General features: G+C 39.8%; 2 protein-coding genes across 3 annotated transcripts in view; one reads left to right on the top strand and one right to left on the bottom strand.

The window, feature by feature from the left end:
• The window catches only part of LOC124413711 (mediator of RNA polymerase II transcription subunit 20), an 86,110-nt gene that overhangs the window by 12,929 nt on the left and 53,665 nt on the right, over positions 1-19,516 (top strand). The gene's annotated exons all lie outside the window — the stretch shown is intronic.
• LOC124413700 (facilitated trehalose transporter Tret1-2 homolog) overlaps positions 1-19,516 on the bottom strand; it is a 58,883-nt gene that overhangs the window by 7,544 nt on the left and 31,823 nt on the right. For both annotated transcript variants that reach the window (XM_046894466.1, XM_046894473.1), the window contains exon 2: positions 3,608-3,712. In XM_046894466.1, the coding sequence (XP_046750422.1) occupies positions 3,608-3,712 (105 nt within the window). The remainder of the gene's footprint in view (positions 1-3,607; positions 3,713-19,516) is intronic.

The raw sequence follows: 19,516 nt of genomic DNA, 5'->3' as shown, positions 1-19,516 counted from the left end.
AATATACATACACACAGTATATGCCTGTACAGTGGATGACAAATATTTATAGATCGTGTCACACGTATTCCGCAGTTAGGTAGGTAATATATATATATATATATATATATGTATATATGTATATGTATATTGTATAAACTGGGAGGAGGAGCTGGAATAGCATTATCGTATCGAATCTAGTTAATTCCCGCTGATATTTTCATTATGAGGAAATTATCGTAGCTGTTTGTATATTAGGGTGTTTAAGAAATAAATAATTTACAATTTTCCATCGTGGCATCCCCTGAAATTTTTTTTTTTTTGGTTGAAAGAAAGATTATCGCGGTAATTTGATTTTTTTTTTTTTTTTTTTCACTTTTTTCCAATTTTTTTTTTAAACTTGCGAAGAAACACGTTGTAGCATTTGTAGCGATTGTTATTTTTTTCCTCGCATTTATATTCAACCCAAGATTATATACAAAATTGTATATAAACGTTGAGTAAAATGTGATTATCGATTTCGTTTTTAGTCTCAACATTATTGATTTGATTAAATTCGATACTCGATTTGTAAAGATTCTAAAACGTTTTTATTTTACTACTTTTTTGCCTGTCGTCAGGTTTTCGATCCTACGAAACTACTGTACTAAACCTTTTTTTAAACGTTTTTAGCGAAAGTCGGTGGTTCGATTGACCCGATAAGGAGCGAAGAATTCGGTCGAATGGGAGTTGTAACAGATACATATATATATATATAATATACATAATAGAGATACAACCATTCCTCGGCAGGCGGAAAATTATTTTTGATTCACATCCGGCGAGTCTTTTTCGCCCAGCAAAAATATCGCGTACAAAGAGTGAGCGGCATCCACCATTATTAACTTGACGACAATGGTGATAATAATTCGCAACGACGCGACGTTGTAAAATATAGGTATACGATCCAAAAAAGAAGAAAAAAAAAAATTATATCCGAAATTAAATCAATATTTAATATCGGCCAAATTTTTCACTCTACATCGATGATTGACACGAGTTTTTCAGAGGCGGCGTTTTTATACTCTCGGTCTATATATTATATCTGACGAGTGACGTCTCGTCAATTTTTCCCGGGTTCTTCTGCATTGTCGCGATCAAATCAACGACGAGATGCAGGCAAAATAACGAAATCAAATTTCACGCCGAGATGAATGCAGAATGATCGATAATTCGAATTGACAATGGAAGATTGACGAATATAGGTATTATACCGTCAGTTTGACGTGAAACTTCGAAGGGTGAAAACTCGCGAGGCTGACGTTAGTAACGTTAACGTAACGAAACATCAGCCAAGAAATCATTATTGCGCAATTTAAGAACAACTTTAAACGATTTTAAGACTATATTTCAGACAATCCTCAAGACGCGAAGTATCGACTTTTTCTAAACATGAATCGTTGCAGTAACGTTACGAACTTCATTTTCACGAAAGCTCCGAATATACGATAGCTCTGTTTGATAATAATAACAATAACAACAACAATCACAATAATAATGTATTGAAAGAATTTCGTCTAAAAAACTTTCTAGAATCGAAATAACCATTCGGGAATCCGATAATCCATTTTCCAAGTTTTGCTCGGACGTAACGACGGATACGATTTTCGAGCCTCGGAACGAAAGCTCGAGCTTCTGTTTATTCTGTCAACAAGCTCGAGACCTGTGAGAGGTTCTGTTTCGGACAGGGTTAAAGTCACGGTTTCTGAGCTGTTATTTTTCACGCGAAAAGTGAAGAAGAAGAAGAGGAAGAAGAAGAAGAAGAAGGAGAGCGAGCTGCTTCTGTTTTCCTACACACGTTTTCCACGGACTCCTTCCTGCTCCAAACAAGGATCCCTCGTCCTCGGTTCCTGGCCTCTGTCAACGAGCCGCCAGCGAGTCTCCTCATGCTCCAAGAGCTTGTAATTTCCGGCGACACCTACCCGCCACCTCCACCAACCCTTTTTACACGGCCCAGAGTGTTTGCCACGCGAGTCTAGCTGCCTTCCTTCAACGTCGCTGATAGCTGCAGGCAGCACTGCGATACGACGTTGTTAGTCGTGCACGATTTAACATTTAACATGCAACGCGTGTCGTTTATCTCGAAATGATGTTTTTCTTTTCTTCTTTCCTCATTCATCCCTCATTTATCATTATCGTAGAATACAACATGGCGTGACGTGTGTGTACATAGTAATGAAAAAAATTTCATCTATTATATATATATATATATATATATATATATATATTATGTGTATACACACTAGGCAATCGGAGAAAGTTCAAACGAATAAGAAAAGCGGATGAATATTATTAATCATAGGTACACGAACGCGTTTAATCAATTAGATATATGCTCTATTATATACCTACGTTGGTACGTTACATGCTCCATTTCCGGTGACAATCTAACTGATTTATTTACCAACCGGTTCACATATCTTGAAACCAGCTTGAAATTATTCACATTAAATTATACGACTATCGATTCGATTTGACATATTATTCTTGTTTTTCCAGTATAATGATTATTTATACTCAACTGTATAGTGTCGACTTTTTTCCCTCGTCAAATATATAACTTGAATCTCTGAATATCTCGGTTTCAAAATCTGTTTTAAATAACCAGTCAATTTCGTTAGCAGAATATATTAAAAAATAATCGATTTAACCAAAATTTCGGTATATATCGTTCGATCGTTGTTAGGTTGCAACAGATAATTTCACCCGGACGTATAGTATGTCTTAAACGAGATATACAGAGACCTCAAAAATCGATCATCGTCGAGGTGAAAAAGCAAGGCATTAGTTCTCGTGTAAAAAAATATCAGTTCGGAAATGAAGGGCTTTGAAGAAAAAAGTTTTAACAAAAAAATCCATCGGATTATGGAAATGCCGGGAGGTTGATGGGGCTGGTAGACAGCTACAGAAGCTAGGATATAGACGCTGGTTCGAGTGGCTTATAGAGCAGGAAGCTGGAGGTCCGAGCCAGCTTTCCGAGGTTCCTCCGCAGTTTAAGTACGGGCCACTCAATTAACTCGGTATCTTTGGTATTTGCATTTCAATATGGCCGCGAGCCAAAGGCTCCGCTGTAGAAAATTCAATGAAACCTTCATCCCGCTCGTCTATTAGCTTATAACGTACATATATCCATAGATAAGTGTATCCGCTATAGATATACGTATGGATATCCATCCATCCAACCACCCAACCACCCAACCACCCCCAAGCTAACCACGTACCCTATATTATACCAGGGAGCTCTCGGATTGAATTCCTCCCGCTGCAAGCAACTTTCATTCTATCCTATTTTCTTCCTTTTTCTCTTCCCTTCTCAAGGTTTTTAACTCCAATCTCAAACCACCGGATTGGGTGAGATGCGGGTAAAGTCAATTCGCGATTCTCTAGATACTCGCGATCAATCGTTCATCATGTAGTACATTTTTTTTCACGTTCAAATTTAATCTAGCCTGTGTACCTATCCATACCAATTATATTCTCACGTGACGAATGATCACTTCTCTTCAAAGTCGAAGAAGAAAGATCGATTCAGAGTCGTTCGAAAAATATTTGAACCCTTAAAACGCGTATCAGATTCGAAGAGACATACCTGAGCCATGTTGCGTGGTTTCCTCATCGATGTCGTGACGTGGACGACGGATGCTCGTGGCATTTTGTAGCCGTTCCGAGTGTGGTCCGCCGGCACAGCAGTAACCTGGAAACAGAAATCCGACGATGAGCGAATTAGCACCGATCGACGTATCGCTGATCGGAAATCAATCGGGGCCTCGTCGAGTGTTAAGGCTGCCAAAGGTAGGGGACCGGAGATGGATAAGGTTAAAAGCTATTCATTTGGAAGTGGAGTCTGCTGGAATTCCTCTGCGTGCAGTAAGTCAAGGGTTTCTTCACTTGTTTTAGTTGAGCTATGTTTACCAGTGATTTCCACCCAGCATTTCGCTCTCCTTCAAAGTCCCTCCTCATTTCTCGGTTTTCGGACTCGACTTCGCCTTCCGTTCGTCTCTCCATCCCCGAGGGTCGAGACACAAAAGAAAAAGGACTCAGACTGACGAAGGACTACGGCGAAAAAGCCTCCCTCTTCTTAATTGGCTTCCTATCGTTCAGCCGAGTGCCTAGGCGGCCCTTTTTTCCTACACTTTCTTTTTCTCACTCACGTCTTTTCTCTCGGACCGTTTGTCACCGCACCAAATGCACTTCCAATCTGCTTAACATCGACAATATTAACCACCCATTTCGTTCCTGAGTGGCTCATCCGTCATTTTCCACCTCTCCGCGGTTCGTCGATCCAACTTCCCGAGATCATGGATCTCCTTTTAGTTTCACATTGTATTTATATCCTTATCTCATACACAACAGCCCTCTTGTTAAGGGTTAAGTCGTTCCAAGCGCTAGGTTCCTTTAAAAGGCGGAACACGATCTCTAAAGTGGTCAATCCCTTCTCCTCTCCTCCGATCTCATTTCACATAGCACAAAAGAGACCGGACCTGAATTTATACATAGAGGGGCAAAAGGGATGGTCAGAGATTCGATTCCTTCCACTCGGATGAATCATACCACCAAGGATAAAATAATATGGACACAGATATAAATTCTACCTTTTCGATGCTCGGAATGAGGATAAAAAATGAGAGAAATTCCTGATCCTCAACTCAGGCATTCCTTCGGCGCTCTTTCCGCGTCGTTAGACACACAGTGGTTCAGTCATGATATATATACATATATATATATATATTATATACACATATATATCACACGTATAAAAACTTGGAAGACCCACAAGATTGAGCCCGTCACGGTAACCGATCTGCTACTGTTTCATTTACATGCGTTACTTGTAGGTCAGATACTCTGGTCGTATGTAAATATCCTGCCATACTTGCTTGCGGTGCCAACCATTATAAATACATGATCGTGGTTTCCACTCTCAGGCTTTCGTTTTACCTTTTTACATGAATTTTCGTCACCCATATGTATATTGGTTCACGCTTGATCACGATGCCTGTGTAGCTCTGATCATACGATCCACAAACGAGCCCACAAAGTTCCTCGTGTCCATTCTCATGGTCGGAAAAACTTTTGGTTGACAGATTTTTTTGATTCTTTTTTTTTTTTTTTTTTTTGCTCACGAGTTCGATATCGCTGAGAGTATCTTTCTCATCGTCCCCCTTTTGAATTTTACCCAGCTCGGATCGCGTTTGTTTTAAACTTTTAAGAAGTTCTTTTCTACTCGGGGGCGGAGAACGTCGGAGTTGTAGTATAGGAAAAAGTTACTCGAGAAGGTTCAAGCCGTAGGTAGGTATACAGTCTGAGCTGAACCTCAAACCTCCATCTCCGTCAGCCAACGTCTCTCGCACTTTGCCCGAAAATGTTATTTCGCATTCCCAAGGAGGGTATAAGGCAGGACCACGATGGAGGAGAGTAATGTCTCGGTACAGAGCTACCTTCTTGCGATAAGTCACACCCGGTGACGCGAGAAACGCGGGACACTTGATACTCCAGACGATGCTTCATGCGTACCCGCGTCCAAAGGGCAGAGACGACTTTATTAAAAAATTGAATTTAAACAGATATGTATTCACTTTCGTGTCGAAGAGAACTCTCGGCTGTACTGAGTATGCAAATTTTACTGATTGAACAATGAATAATCAAACAATGAATAATATAGGCGGAGGATGAAGCCGCTCGAGTACATCCGGCTGGGTAATTGATGATCGTCATATTCCGAGCCGTCTGGTTACAAGTATCCAGACGTAAATAAATAACGCGCAGCATCGATCACTCGGCCTGCAACATTTCAGACACTGCATTGAACAGCGAAATCGTTGAGGTGTAAACTCGGTGTAAATAATCAAGACGAACCTTTCACCCCGCAGTGGCCATAATTCGAATTTCTCTTGTTTAAACGCAGTTAGGTAGGCATGCATGTATATATGTGTATATATATACATGCTGCAGGAAAAGCATCCCAAGTTTGCTTTTGGAATTCTCTTACGGAGTAATAATTAGAACGAACCTGTTACTTTTAAATGTTAGCTTTTTCTTGGCGCTACGTCGGGAGCTGAAATGCAGTTTGGCCTAGAACTATCCGATATATATTAGAAAAAATTAGTGCCGGATCCTATTTGTTGTTTTCGTTACTCAAAATGTTCCAAAGAGTTTCTATACGTATCAAAAATGCGAAAAAGCACAAGTGTTATTGGACTATTCACCCTGCAGACGTACTTCGATCTCCCGCCATGCGGTTTGTTTATTGTTTTCCTTTTTCTAATATTAAAGTCCTATTCGATCAATTTTGAAAATATGATATATAAAAGAAGCATGTTTTTCAGGTCTGACATCACGCGATTGTCTCTCACCTCCATTAAGCAAACCCTTTTCCTCCGCCTCTCGAAGGTCTGCAGGGAGGTCGAACCTGCGGAGGTCGACAATTATTTCCTGTAGCCGGTCTCGAGCCCTCGAACCTCGGCTAAGCATGGTTAAATTAATTGAACGCCGGGTGTACGCGCAGGTACCGGCGAACCAGCTCCCTCATCTTGCCAGATCGTTGTTTTCCTTACAAATTGCTCCGGCGAGCGTAAACTTAGCGGCGCCGAGGCGCGCCCTTAAGGTTTACTCGTTCGTTTGCCTAGAGGGTAGTTTCTGACGGACGAGGTGCTACTAGTCGAGAAAATGGCCAAAAGAACGACCTTTTCCCTCACCCATTTTCATCCCCATGCACGCTTTTTATCAAATTGATCTTCTTCACGCTCGCTCTCGCCACCGCGTATCTACTTTAATAAATATTTTTCATATTACAATATCGTGCATATAACATCACGCGAAAGCCACCGAACCAAAATCCAATTATCGGGTTTTCCCGTTTTGTTTGCGTTACAGATTTGGGTAGGACGTGTTGCGGGTGACGGAATATGCGTGCATGTGTGATATGGTAATGGAGAATTTTAACCAAGATGCGGTAGCCCGAAGAGTGATTGACCGGATTTCATAACACCCAGCAAACAAATTTACGATTAAAACTGCCTGCAGGGTGGATTTAAGAACAGCTGAAACGGCGCTGGTTCTTGCTTCCGCGACACGATGAAGATCATCGTTTATGAGTATCTTTCCATAGATCTCGAGTTACAGATTCTCGACTGACAAAAATAATCAGTGAAAAATTATGGAATGAACGAATGATTGAATCGGCGAAACTTTGCTGCAAACTTATTCAACTAGAATTGTTGAATTAACCCTGGAAAATTCACCTCGTTTTTAACCTCGTCCTTTTTGCGAACATTCGGGTCAGGTGCCTCAGCTATGAATATCCGTCTATGTCACGTGACGGCAACTGTCTAGTGCAACTGCTCTCTACTGTTATTAATGTCCCCGAGGGCTTTTACTTTCGTCTTTTATTTCCTACCAGAGTATAATACGTTGGGTGAAATGCAGGTATATGTGTGTCGGTGGATTTTTCTCCATTTCTCTAGTTTAGAAAAAGGGGAGGAATTGTGGAATTTTTACTTTGGGCTTACGCGGTATATCCAGAGATGTGTGGCCAATTTAATACGAGGTTGAAGTTAGTAACGTTATCCCAACGAAACATTGGGAAAAAATTCAATATTTTCTCAATCTTACAATAATTTTTAAGGAACTAAAATTTCGAAACTAACTAACTTCAATACGATAATTAATTAAGCAGGGTAAGAAACACTTGATGTTTTTTCTCCATCGAGTATATCTCGGTTTTATCCTACTTCAATTAAATTCTTGTCACATCTCAATCTATTTGTATTAATTATCACGACGAGATAAAAAAACAAATTAAAACAAAAAAAAAATACTAACAACACCTACGGAAAAATTTCATCTGTTCTTTCATATTTCTTCTTCATGAAAACACACGACTCTGTAGACTCGTCGACTCTACCCTGTATAATCACGGGAATTTTCTCTGGTCTAGATACATACAAATAAAGTTTACAAAGAGATGAAGATGAAGAGAAAAGGAGTCGTACTAAATACGCCATGATATGCCATAGCTGGCTGTTTAACTTCCTCAGTTGTTGGGGGACTCGAGCAGACGTAAGCAGCAAGGAATGAAAGTCGAGTCCTCGTTTGCCCTTAGAAGAACTCTTACTTATGTACTTTTGCTTTCGTTATACCAGCTGAGCTAGACGACTTTTATTTTTTCACCGTCTCGTTTATTTCGGTATACCTACACGCATACCTACATTCGTTCGACTCTTTGTCCCGCGAGTCGAGAGAGAAAAGGTGTCAATGACTGGCTGCGGATTCTGCACCACGTCTCCACCTTCTTTTCACCCCATTTCCCACCCTATGGATTACTCATGGATGTCACGTTAGTGAAGACAGGAACTGGTTCCCTACTTTGGTCTTGTTCACAACTAATTGCCTTATCATCGTTTCATTTACTTTAACACCCACCGACTTATCCAGACTTCTTTCTTTCAATGGGGTTCTTCGTGATTCAGTCAAAGAGACGAAGAAGATTCAGTTTTCAACTTCGAGTATTCGCAACATCAAGACTAGACGTCACCTCGTCAATAAATATAACTAGATTTGGCCTCGTTCCTCGATCTATTCTTTGTTTCCGATCTTTCCCTTTGATAACAATTCAACCGTTCGTTTCCTTTCGTTTTGACGGCTGTTAATCGCTCTTCGACGTTGCACTGAAAACGTGCTTGCTGCAGGGGATCGGCACGTGTTCGTAGAAGGTTTCGAAGTGTGTTGTAGGTGCGGCTTGTTCCACACACTCACACACACACACGTGAGAAACGCTTCGTGATCCACCCACTCCTCCCCCACCCTCCACCCCCGTTCTCTGTCTCTTTTTCTCTCTTATTCTCGGTCACCGCTACAGTATTATAGGTACGTGGGTGAAATAAACGCGCTCCCGGCACAGACGGATCACCGGAACAGCAAGAAGAGAGTTATGTACTGCGGGACAGCAGAAAAGGGCGTGAGAAATGAGCCCAGCAGCTCGAAATTGCGCAACTTTTCTACGTGCACATATATTATGCAGCACTCCGCAGGAAATGATCTGCGTAATTGTTGAATTTCGTATGTTATTTACGGCGATGGGATTAGTTGTTTAAAACGTTGTACCGCGTTGCTTTCTTATCTTCATTGGCTGCGTGCATTCGTTATTCACTCAGCTTCGTTACTCGGATAAGTAATACGTTGAAATATCATTTCTGGATTTTTTTCTTTGTTTCTTCACCTCGTGTGATATTTTATATTTTTGTCCTTTATATATCGCCCGTTTAACTCGCGAAGCATCATCGTGCAACGAAATATACTCGCGATAGAAGCAAAGACCAAGATGATACTGGTATGCGTCAAGCATTCGCCGCGATCATTCCGAAGCGCAATTAACGATTCAGCGATTAGCCGCGTCTGTCTGTCCAGTGAATCTCTGCCGGACGTGAGAGATTTCAGGCACGCGATACTCGAGAGACGCACTTTGTACGCACCTTGGGATAATTTATTGCTACTACTTTTTATTCTTCTTCTTCTTCTTTTGCGCAGGAAATTTAATAATTAATATGCGTTGGGATTAAGATGATTTTAGAAACGATTTTAGTCATCGAGTTTCGTTGATTTAGTTTTCTTGATATGTTTATTCATTTCGGTAGATTCGTTGCGTGCACCAAGTCGTCGAGTAAAACGTGAGGTTTAACCCTACAATGGTAACCTCATTTTTTTTTTCTTACCTATTATGGTGATAAAATATCTCAATTTTGAAAAATTCATATCTCCGGTAAAATTTCACGTAAAGGATTCAACTTGGACTCATTCTTTTCGTTTTTTTATGCAGAATCACGTGAGCCTACGGCAGTTTTGTTTGAAGTCGGAAGTTAGTAAAAAATTAGGTAAAAGGGTAAAAAACATGAAATTAATAACTGAGTGAAAAAGTCTAACTAAGGTAAGTGCACCGGTTATTGACCTTCTTTGATTGTAGGTATCTGTTTGATATCTAGTTCTAGAATTACCAAAAAATAAATTTGCAGTCTCTAACTCCTTAGCAATTGGTTTCAGTAGTCGAGAAATTCACAATTTGTTCTGTGAATTAATAATTTCGGAAAATGAAAGGGTGAATGGCCGGTACGCTTGTCTTATCGCAATTCCAGTTACAATAAATAAATAGTTACTACGGCATAGTGAAACATCGCGGTTATTGTCAAGGGTAAAAATTTTCCCCCGCAAGCAGCACGAGTTATTCCTTCGAGACGCAATTCGGCGTGCAACCGCGTGTAATAAACTATATTTATTGCAACCGTCTCAGGGAGTGCAGAGAACTCGTAAATATCATCTTAAGGAGACTTAAGCCTGACGTTTCGGAGTATAAGCGCAGGCCAACTGGAGCCGGGAGGACGAGGCTAAAGGCGATCAGCATTTGTAGGTAATTGTAAATCCCGAGTTCAGTGGCCAATTAAGAGTGACTTTCAGCCGTTTCGCCGCTTTGAAGGACAAGAAAAATGAAAGGCAATCGTCTCTCGTTATAAACCCGGTCACGGGGCTGTTCTAACATCGCCACTCTACTACCCTCAGAAATTTCATTGTTTTTTTCGTCCTTTTTAACTCTCCTTTTTTTAACTCTCCAACGCCTCAAGGCGTCCGGAATTCGCACTGCACTGGTTCAAGTGCATCGGATATCGGAATGCACTTATATCGACGATGCCAGTCACCCTGCATACTGAGTATATGCGGTATAAGGTGTTTGTTTTATTGCGAAACTAATTACATGCCGTAGAGTCACGCCCTCGCATATATATGTATATAAATATATCTTAGGAGAGTTAATCCGACGTTTGCTGCAGCGCTTGTCTGTCGTGCAACATGTGTGTATAAATTATTTCTTATATTCGCCGCACTGCACTGCAGCACCAGGTACAACGCTGTTTGATACGGCGCGCCTTTATCGCGATTATTTCTGCGATGTTTGCTGCTGCTGCTGCATATTGGAGGAAAAGTGTGAACCGGAGAAGAAATCCGGAAGAGAAATCCCAACTTGGGTGTAAATTTGCCGCATCCCCAACTCATGGGATAATGCTAAATTTTCGTAAGAAAAAAAGAAGTTGAGGGTGAAAATCTACATTCAAATTGATGAGGGTTTTTTGTTTCGTGAGGATGAAATCGTAACCAACGAAAGCGAAATAGAAATAGAAATAGAAAGAGAACGAGAAGGGTTGCGTTTTCCGTTGCGTGTTCAATGTGCATGGTTTGTTTTTTTAATTTTTTTTTTCCCTTTTTTTTTTGTGCAAATTTTACCCGTCTGATTTACGACCACGTGTTAAAATTTCATCCTGCTTATTTTCTACTCTGCAAATATTCCGGGGTTGGTCAGTGTGCTCTTTTCTCTCTCTCTCTCTCTCTCTCTTCTCATCGCGAATATGGTCTATCTACATCGGTCTTGTCGTAAACTTGCAGTCGCAGTATAAACCTCACTAGTAGTGACTTGTGCACACGTCGCATGGAGCGTGTATTTTACATACTCCGCCAAGTGTAACGTATACAGTCTATATGTATTTACACATACCATGTATACATGTTTGCCGACTATTCTTCATCCGGGTAACAGAAACTACTTGCATTATCTACGCGCAAAACGTCAACTTGAACATTATACGACGAATGAAGGTGGCGGGGGCGGGTGGGGAGGGGAAGGGGGGGGGGGGGAGGGATTATACTTGCTGGTTACACTTATTATTAGATATACATTTAGCTCGGCTTTCACGCGTGTAGCGTTTACTTCTACATATCATGCGGAAATCTACCGACTACCAAGATATATTCATTTGCTTTCTTACAGACTCGCGTAATCTACGACACTCGTTTAACGACGTTGTACCAGCTATCTGTATAACGTACAGCTTTTAGTATACATACGCACAGTTGTACCTATGAGGTTAGCGTCCGTCCATTACTGAACTTGTTTGACGGTTATTAACCACTCGTTAAATATCATCAACATATCAACGAGGATCTTTGGTATTTGCTCAGCTGCGTGTTTTCACAATTTCTTCAACTCAAGTATCTCGGGAAACACCGTTTGATGAAAAGTTTTTGGTTTTTCGCATTTTCTTTTTGCTGTTTTCACACATTTTTCGGAAATAAGTCGACGACACGACGAGCATAAAGGATCGTTCGCTTTTTTATCTTTTAAAAGCTTTTTAAGAATTTTTTTTACTCTTCATCACTTAGTCAATTCATTCTACGACCGTAACGAGTTAGACACCCCAAATCTTCTTTCTCCAATTTGTTCCGTAGGATTTAACCACGTGGTGAGAGTTTATACAGCGAACCTCATTTGTCCACTTCGGTATAAACTCGGAATTTCGTTTCTGGGTATTCAGAATTATTTGAAATTGAATTCAGATGGGGAACGAATTTTTCACGGATTGAGAAACGAAGGGGTGTGAAGCTGAGTGAGAAGATACAAATTATTTCACAATTATAATCATGTAAGATAATCTCTCTACAGTTTCCTGCAATTTAATCAACATTTGCCATTTCCTTTGTCGCGGTTACCGATTTCGAATTCGGCTTAAAATATTCTTGATGGGATTTTCCTAGGGTGAAAAAAAAATCTAAAACGATTTCGGAAGAAGTAAAATGCTTCTATTCTAAATAATTTATTAATACAACGCGATAAGTCGTCTTCCATCGCGACGATTCAAAGAATCAAATTATCAACATATGAAGTGGCACTCGTGCCTATCAGCAATATATAACCGATGACGAGGTAAATGAGATGTTTTCATCACGAGGGGACGAGTCCGACGACAGGACCCTGCTCTAATTAAATCTTGACGCGCATCAATCTCTCGATAAGCGAAACGAGCTTTTCTTGCGACTCCAAAAAAGACAACAACTATGTACAAGAAAAAAGAAAACATATCCGGAGGCGGTCAGGGCGGCACTCCGACACTTTCTCTTCCTCTTTTTCGGGGTAAATATTTGACCGTCTTCTCGATCGGTTTACCCATATATGTATACCTACGCGAGGAAAATCCTTGGAGCAAACACGAGCTTCTTTGCCGAACACTTTCTCGCCCCTGTGCAGTCTAAGAAGGTCGTCTAACAAGTTTTCGTTTCCGCTTTATACGAGAAAATGATCGTCGAACGAACGAGTCGAGCAGTTCTTACTCCCCCTCTTCGCTTCTCGAGACAGTCCATCATTGGTGATTGTAAGAAAATGGCTTAAACCGATGGAATGATATGATACTAAAAAAGAAGAAGCTTGCAATCAGTAAGAAAAAAAAGCTCCCAACTCCAGTTCTAAGCTTAAAAATTTTGATACCTGTTACACGCTTTTTTACAATTTTTTCACATTTTTTAATTCCGCTGAGCAATAAAATCGTTTAAAAAAGTTTTAGAAAAATTAAATGGAGTTAAAAAAATGTAGCAAAAAAAAAAAAAAAACAGAGTACCTTTCAAAATGAGAACAATCATATAAAAAATCGTGGGCCCAATCCGAGAGGACAAGGGTCAGACCCAGATCGAAATGATATGATTGCGACGTTTTTTTCATCCCGATGCAGGGATAGAGGATTACTTGTTTTCCGTTCGACGTGAAAGGACCGGATCGCGAATTACTATCGGAAACCGAGATCACGGATGACTTCTCCTCCGAGTCTCTGTTTAGACGTAATCGTATTATTCCCGGGATTACCTCGGGACGCCAGAAGCTGCGTGTATGACGTATATATATATATACACACATAAATATATATATTTAGATGTATGTATACATCAGGTAGCTAACCAGGGATTCTCAATGAAAGGAAGAATTTGCAGCGTTTTTCTATGACGGATATTGTCTAAATATACCGCGAAAATATTAGCGATTATCAAAAGTATCGAAAAGGTTTCGTGATCTTTCGATCTGCTCGATCAAGCGTGCATATATATATATTTTTTTGAATTGTATACATAATTTTTGAAAAAATTTTATTACTCGAAGTATTACTCGAATGCTTTTCAAATACTTTTTTTCGGGCGGTCGAGCTTATTGATAAAAGCCTTATAGCTGCGAAATTGACGCACTTCAATGGCGATAACTATATATCCTGATCGGCTCATCCGCAATATCGGACCGAGGTTTATACGGATATTACTGGTCCCGGAATATTCATCCTATTCCCAATCATGGTAGTAATAATGTAATAGCGAAAATAATCGTGACGGTAGTAGTAAAAGGGATCAATAATAATTGATTGAAGTCGATAGAAGGGAAACAGGAAATGAGAAATAAAATATTAATAAAAAAAAAAAAAATTATGTGGATCAAAAATTGTCTCTAGAATTTAATCTAACGAATATTTCATCTAAATTTACCTCGTCGACTTTGACTAAAAATATACGCTAGAGATATAAAATTTGTGTTAACTCGCCGTCCAGTTTTTATTTTTCTTTCACCTTTTATTTTTCACACCATGTGTTTCATTCTGTTTTTTTTTTTTTTTTTTTTTTTTAAACTTACATTTTTAGTCACCACATGTTACAAGTCGCCGATCGTTCGGTCGATATTACGACAACTTTAACGGCCGGTTCGACTCACTCAAAAAAAAAAAAAAAAAAAAATAAAAAAATAAAAAAAAAACATCTTGCGAGGTATTGAAATTAAACCGAATCAAATCGTATGATTCCAACTCCTGAATTAATTTCCTGGAAATTATTACCATAAGCTTAAGTAAAAGTCACGTAATCGATGTGACTTAAAGGCCACCGTTGAAGGAATATTCGATTTTTTAATCACGAAGATGGTCGTTTTTCCACGTCATTTCTCTCGGCGCGTACCATAAGCCATTCGCTGTGTATCTGTAGCAAGTATTTCGCAATACTTTCAAGTTAATTAGCATAGAGATTGAAAATAATTAGAGAATCGGTGGAAATTGCGAAACATGGCAATTTACAAAAAAAATTTCTCACTAAGTGCTGGGGTTTTTGCATTTTTTGGTGGCGTTTTCACGTCACGTTTGTCCGTGATTTGCGGGGTTGAATCGAAAGGCGGTGAAGGGTGGCAGGCTTCCCTTCGAGCCCTTTCATTAGCACGTCAGCCACGCGACACACGGCCTGAAAACTCGAAAGGCACGCACGCACGCACGCATTGAGATTCATATACATATATATATGTATAGGCACAAAAGTTCTTCCAGCTATTGTCCACATTTGGCGTGCGAGTATGGACGATGCCACGTGCTAAACCTTCCGCAATTATCCCGCAGATTTTCGTACACATCTTATATATATATATATATAATAGCGAAACGTCGCGACAACAAATAAATTCGAATTGGATTACTATTAACAACAAAAACGAAATTGTTTGATGGGATATTTTTTTTTTCTTTTTAATGCTGTCTTATAATTAGTTTATAATAATATTCTTAAATTTTGCTGCGAATTATATAATTTTTGTAGACACGATGTTGTTAGTTCGCAATTTTTTTATTTTACAATGACAATCAATTTTAACCCTGAATATGTTTGACGGGGTTGTTGCTCCGTCTCGACGACGCGACGCGACGTTTTGCTTTTACGTAAACACAGCGTCGCGACGTCCAACGTCCAGTTAAGTTGTCATCGGTCCAGAAAGACGCTTGTTGGCTTCATTCCGATTTTATTCCGATTTGTGCCTAGGCGGAAGATAATGAAAAAAAAAAACTACGTTTCCTCAACCTATTTGCCAGCTGTTACTCGAGCTATCGTAATTTATCAATCTTGTGACAGGCGTGTCGAAGATTCGTCGTTTTTTATTTTCACCCATTCACGTTGGACTGTTAAAGCTGGATGACAACAGTCGAGGAACTTTGTTTTGCAAAAAAAAAAAATTGCATACGTGTAGGTAGAATATTCGCGTAACTTCGATTTGTTCAAGATGAATCTTACCTTCTTTTGGAGACATCGTAAAAACACGAATATCGAATCCTTAAGTAGTTATTGAACTCTTACAATGCATTTGGAAGTCGAAATACGATTTTCGCTCTCATTTAAGTCAGGCGAAAAAAACGACTGACATTTATTTTTTCGAAAAACAAAACCCCAACTAATACCACAAATTTCAATCACACGTTTCGACCTTAACGAACTAAAAAAGAATCTTACAGATACAAAAATACGCCTTTGCACACATTTCGAGCGAGCCTGTACGTCTAATTGTTTGTTTTTTCCTTCTTGTTTGTTCTCTTTTGGCAAAAGTGGATCCCCGCCCCGGTTGTGCGAAAATTCCACGACCACGACCGGCACGCTGCTTAGCTGTTGTACAAAATCGCGTTGCAACGAACGGTGGCTCATTGTGAAAATGGAGCACGTGCCAGATTTTTTTCCCTGAATATTTAAGAGGAGCTTACTGCCAAACACCAAACATCGAGCTACAATGGTTAGGGATTTTTGCATATTCATCCCGTCGCGGTCAGGGCACCCTTTGCTTGCAGGAGATTAAAGGTCCCAGTTCTCTCTGTCGGAGTTTCTCTCCTCCCTTTTCTCCCTCTCTCTCTCTCTCTCTCTCTCTCTCTTTTCCAGGCCAAAGTGGAAGCTAGCGCAGACTACTCGCGGTTTTCTTGCAGTTCTTCTTTGAACCGCGTGTAATACATACATACCTGCATGTACGTGTGTGTACATGAATAATATATGTATATACATGTACGTATGGAATTCTGAAAATTGTTTCGTAACTCTGCATGTTTCGTTTCTATGACTAATTCAGGAGGAACAAACAGATATCAAAGTCATAATGGATTTCAGTCGAGATAACGATTCTGTTCGTATTATGCATGTAATAAATAGCCTTTTGCGGTTTCGCGAGATGTAACGATAAAAAATTACATGTAAAAGAAGCTCTTATTAGTGATTTACCGTATTAATACGTGGAGCATATTTTATCGCTCATTTTCTATCCGTGTGCGTGGATATGTGAAGTGGATAAACGATGACTGACGAGTATTGTGATAAGTGAATTGAAAGAAATACAAGTCGATGGACGAACGACGTGCGATGTAGAATTGTCAGAAAGTAATTCCGCGGTTACACGTGTGCTGATGTGAGAGCGAGATTGAAACGTTGATAGCGTTTGCTTTTCGTATAACGTGTGCCAGTATAATTCCTCGGTTCTTTAGTTTGTCTTACATTTAACGCCTCTATGTTTTTACTACGATATTTCGTCACTTTGAAATCCATAAATTTCGGTCATCTTCAGTGAGTGAAAGTCGACTGAGTCTAAAAAACAAATAGAGAGAGAGAGAAGGAGAGAGAGGGAGAGAGAAGAATCAATATCGAGAAGGTAGAGAGGATGAGAACCGTCCAAGTTATGCCTTTGAAGTTTCAATACCCAACCCGCAGAATATTTGTCGAAGATCCAGGCTCGCTTATCAATCCTTCAATCTCTAATCTCCGGATTTCCCGCCCTTCCAAACTCTCTAATATCCCGTTTCAACTACACTCGAACATTCGTATTCGGTTAGATTCTCATCGTTCATTTATCAAGTAATCAAACTTTATATCTAACGATAAGTATCTAAGTCCAAGCGCTGTCTTGAAAGTATATATTATACATATATATATATATTATCATTTTCTCAGTAATTATCTATCTTCTTTGTTATGAAAAAAAAAAAAAAAAAAAAAAAATATAATAAGAGTAATAAAAATGTGAAACAAACACTTCTAAAAGTTACTTCTCATGTCTAATCTCAACTTGTTGCGAGTTCCAAGAGACAAGGCTGCACCAATTATCGTTCAATTGATAATATCAGCTGACTCTGTCGTGTGATTTGAACTTTTCCGAAAGTACAAGCTAGCGGAATTTAGTGTTGAGACTGAATAAGTAAAAGTGTACGATATCTTGTCACAGAATCAACAAAACTTGCGACAAAATCAAACTCATCAAAAACACCAAACTTTCATAATTTTCAACAGGAAAAAATCTCACTACAGATGATTTTTCCTACAACAGTTTGACGAATAGGAATACGTTTCGAAACATTAATGTCATCGCATATCCGAGGCTGCGTAACGGAGTGCAGCTTGAAGAGAAGGTGCAAGAACGAGGTCAGTTTTAAGGCCAAGAGAACAACGATGATCTATTTCAGTTGCTAACCTTGTCGGAAGTATCACTCGACGTCCTTTTCCTGCACCGATAAAGACCTGCACACTGCACTGTTTATTTACTAGTATATTTAGAAACGCCATACAACTCTGCGGCAACTTCGAGGTGCTCGAATCTTTCCGGGCGACTTTTAAATCGGGATCAAGATCGAAATCTGCAAGTTAGAATCCGCAGGCGATGCGATTCGGCAACAGCTCCGGATGATCTATTCCCGTCAGATTCACCGTCTGTTTCAATCTCCGTTTCTCGTCTATGGCTGATGCTGATATCCGCTACTCCAGTTCTGATAAAGACCGAACCCGGAGAGTGTGTGTATTTTTAGCCTCTTTTCGAATCGACCAAAGCTGCAGGGTCAAATTTCTCTAGCTGCAATAAGTTCCAACATAAATATTATGCACGCGTGGTATTTATCGTCAGGGCGATTCGAGTCTATCATGTTTATTTTCGATCTATAAACTACGCAACTTCTCGCCTGGATTTCACTCTCTGATTTATTATACAACCTGACGAATCTATGACTCTTGATGCAACGATCGTGTAACAGATTCTCACGCGAACGCATCATAGCCAGCTATTTTCGTATATATGGTCCAGGAAATACGAGGAATACCATTTCTAGTCTCCGTTACCTTTCCCTGATCACGACCTTGCGAAATATTTCGAAATTCGTGCCGTTTCTCTCTGTCCCCGGATAAAACCACCGCCAAGACCTGAGAATCTATATCCGTTTACTCGCGGTAGAAAGTTACGGGAAAAAAGCCTCAAAAGGCACGAGGATATGGAAGAAAAGAGGAAAAACCTACCGCATCGCACCTCGCTTTGTCGAAAAAAGGTAAAGATTACATTTTTCTTTTTTTCAGTTTTCACAGTTTTGGATAAAAATCTCTACGATTTCGGGGAATCTCTGGAGGATCTTATTTACCTTCTTACTCCGACAATTCCTCTCTCTCTCTCTCTCTCTATTTTTCTCCGCACTTCTTATCACTACCCAGAAACGTAATCGTAGCGACGATTTGCGGTCATATTAATTAATTTATCTCCTCTTTCAAATGTAGTTCACCCGCGATTGTGTTAGATATATACGTTCACGTGTATTAATTAGCGACGTTGACAGGATTTTGTTATCCTAATAATTTCCGGTTGCACGTGTGGAGCCTCGTGAGTTTTCATCGCAGTTATTATATTAACACTAGAAAACTATAAAAATTCTTTCGAAATTTATTTCACTCCATCCTCGTAACGCCCGAATCACGCATATCTCTCTCTCTCTCTCTCTCTCTCTCTCTCTCTCTCTCTCTCTCTCTCTCTCTCTCAACTCGCTGCTGCTTCACTCGTGTGCCCAGATTTGTCACCTTTGGACAAACATTTGTTGCCTGATATTTCATCCACTCT

The sequence above is a fragment of the Diprion similis genome, chromosome 2, assembly GCF_021155765.1.
Source record: "Diprion similis isolate iyDipSimi1 chromosome 2, iyDipSimi1.1, whole genome shotgun sequence".
Taxonomy (NCBI): domain Eukaryota; kingdom Metazoa; phylum Arthropoda; class Insecta; order Hymenoptera; family Diprionidae; genus Diprion; species Diprion similis.
This window is presented reverse-complemented; position numbering and strand designations above follow the sequence as displayed.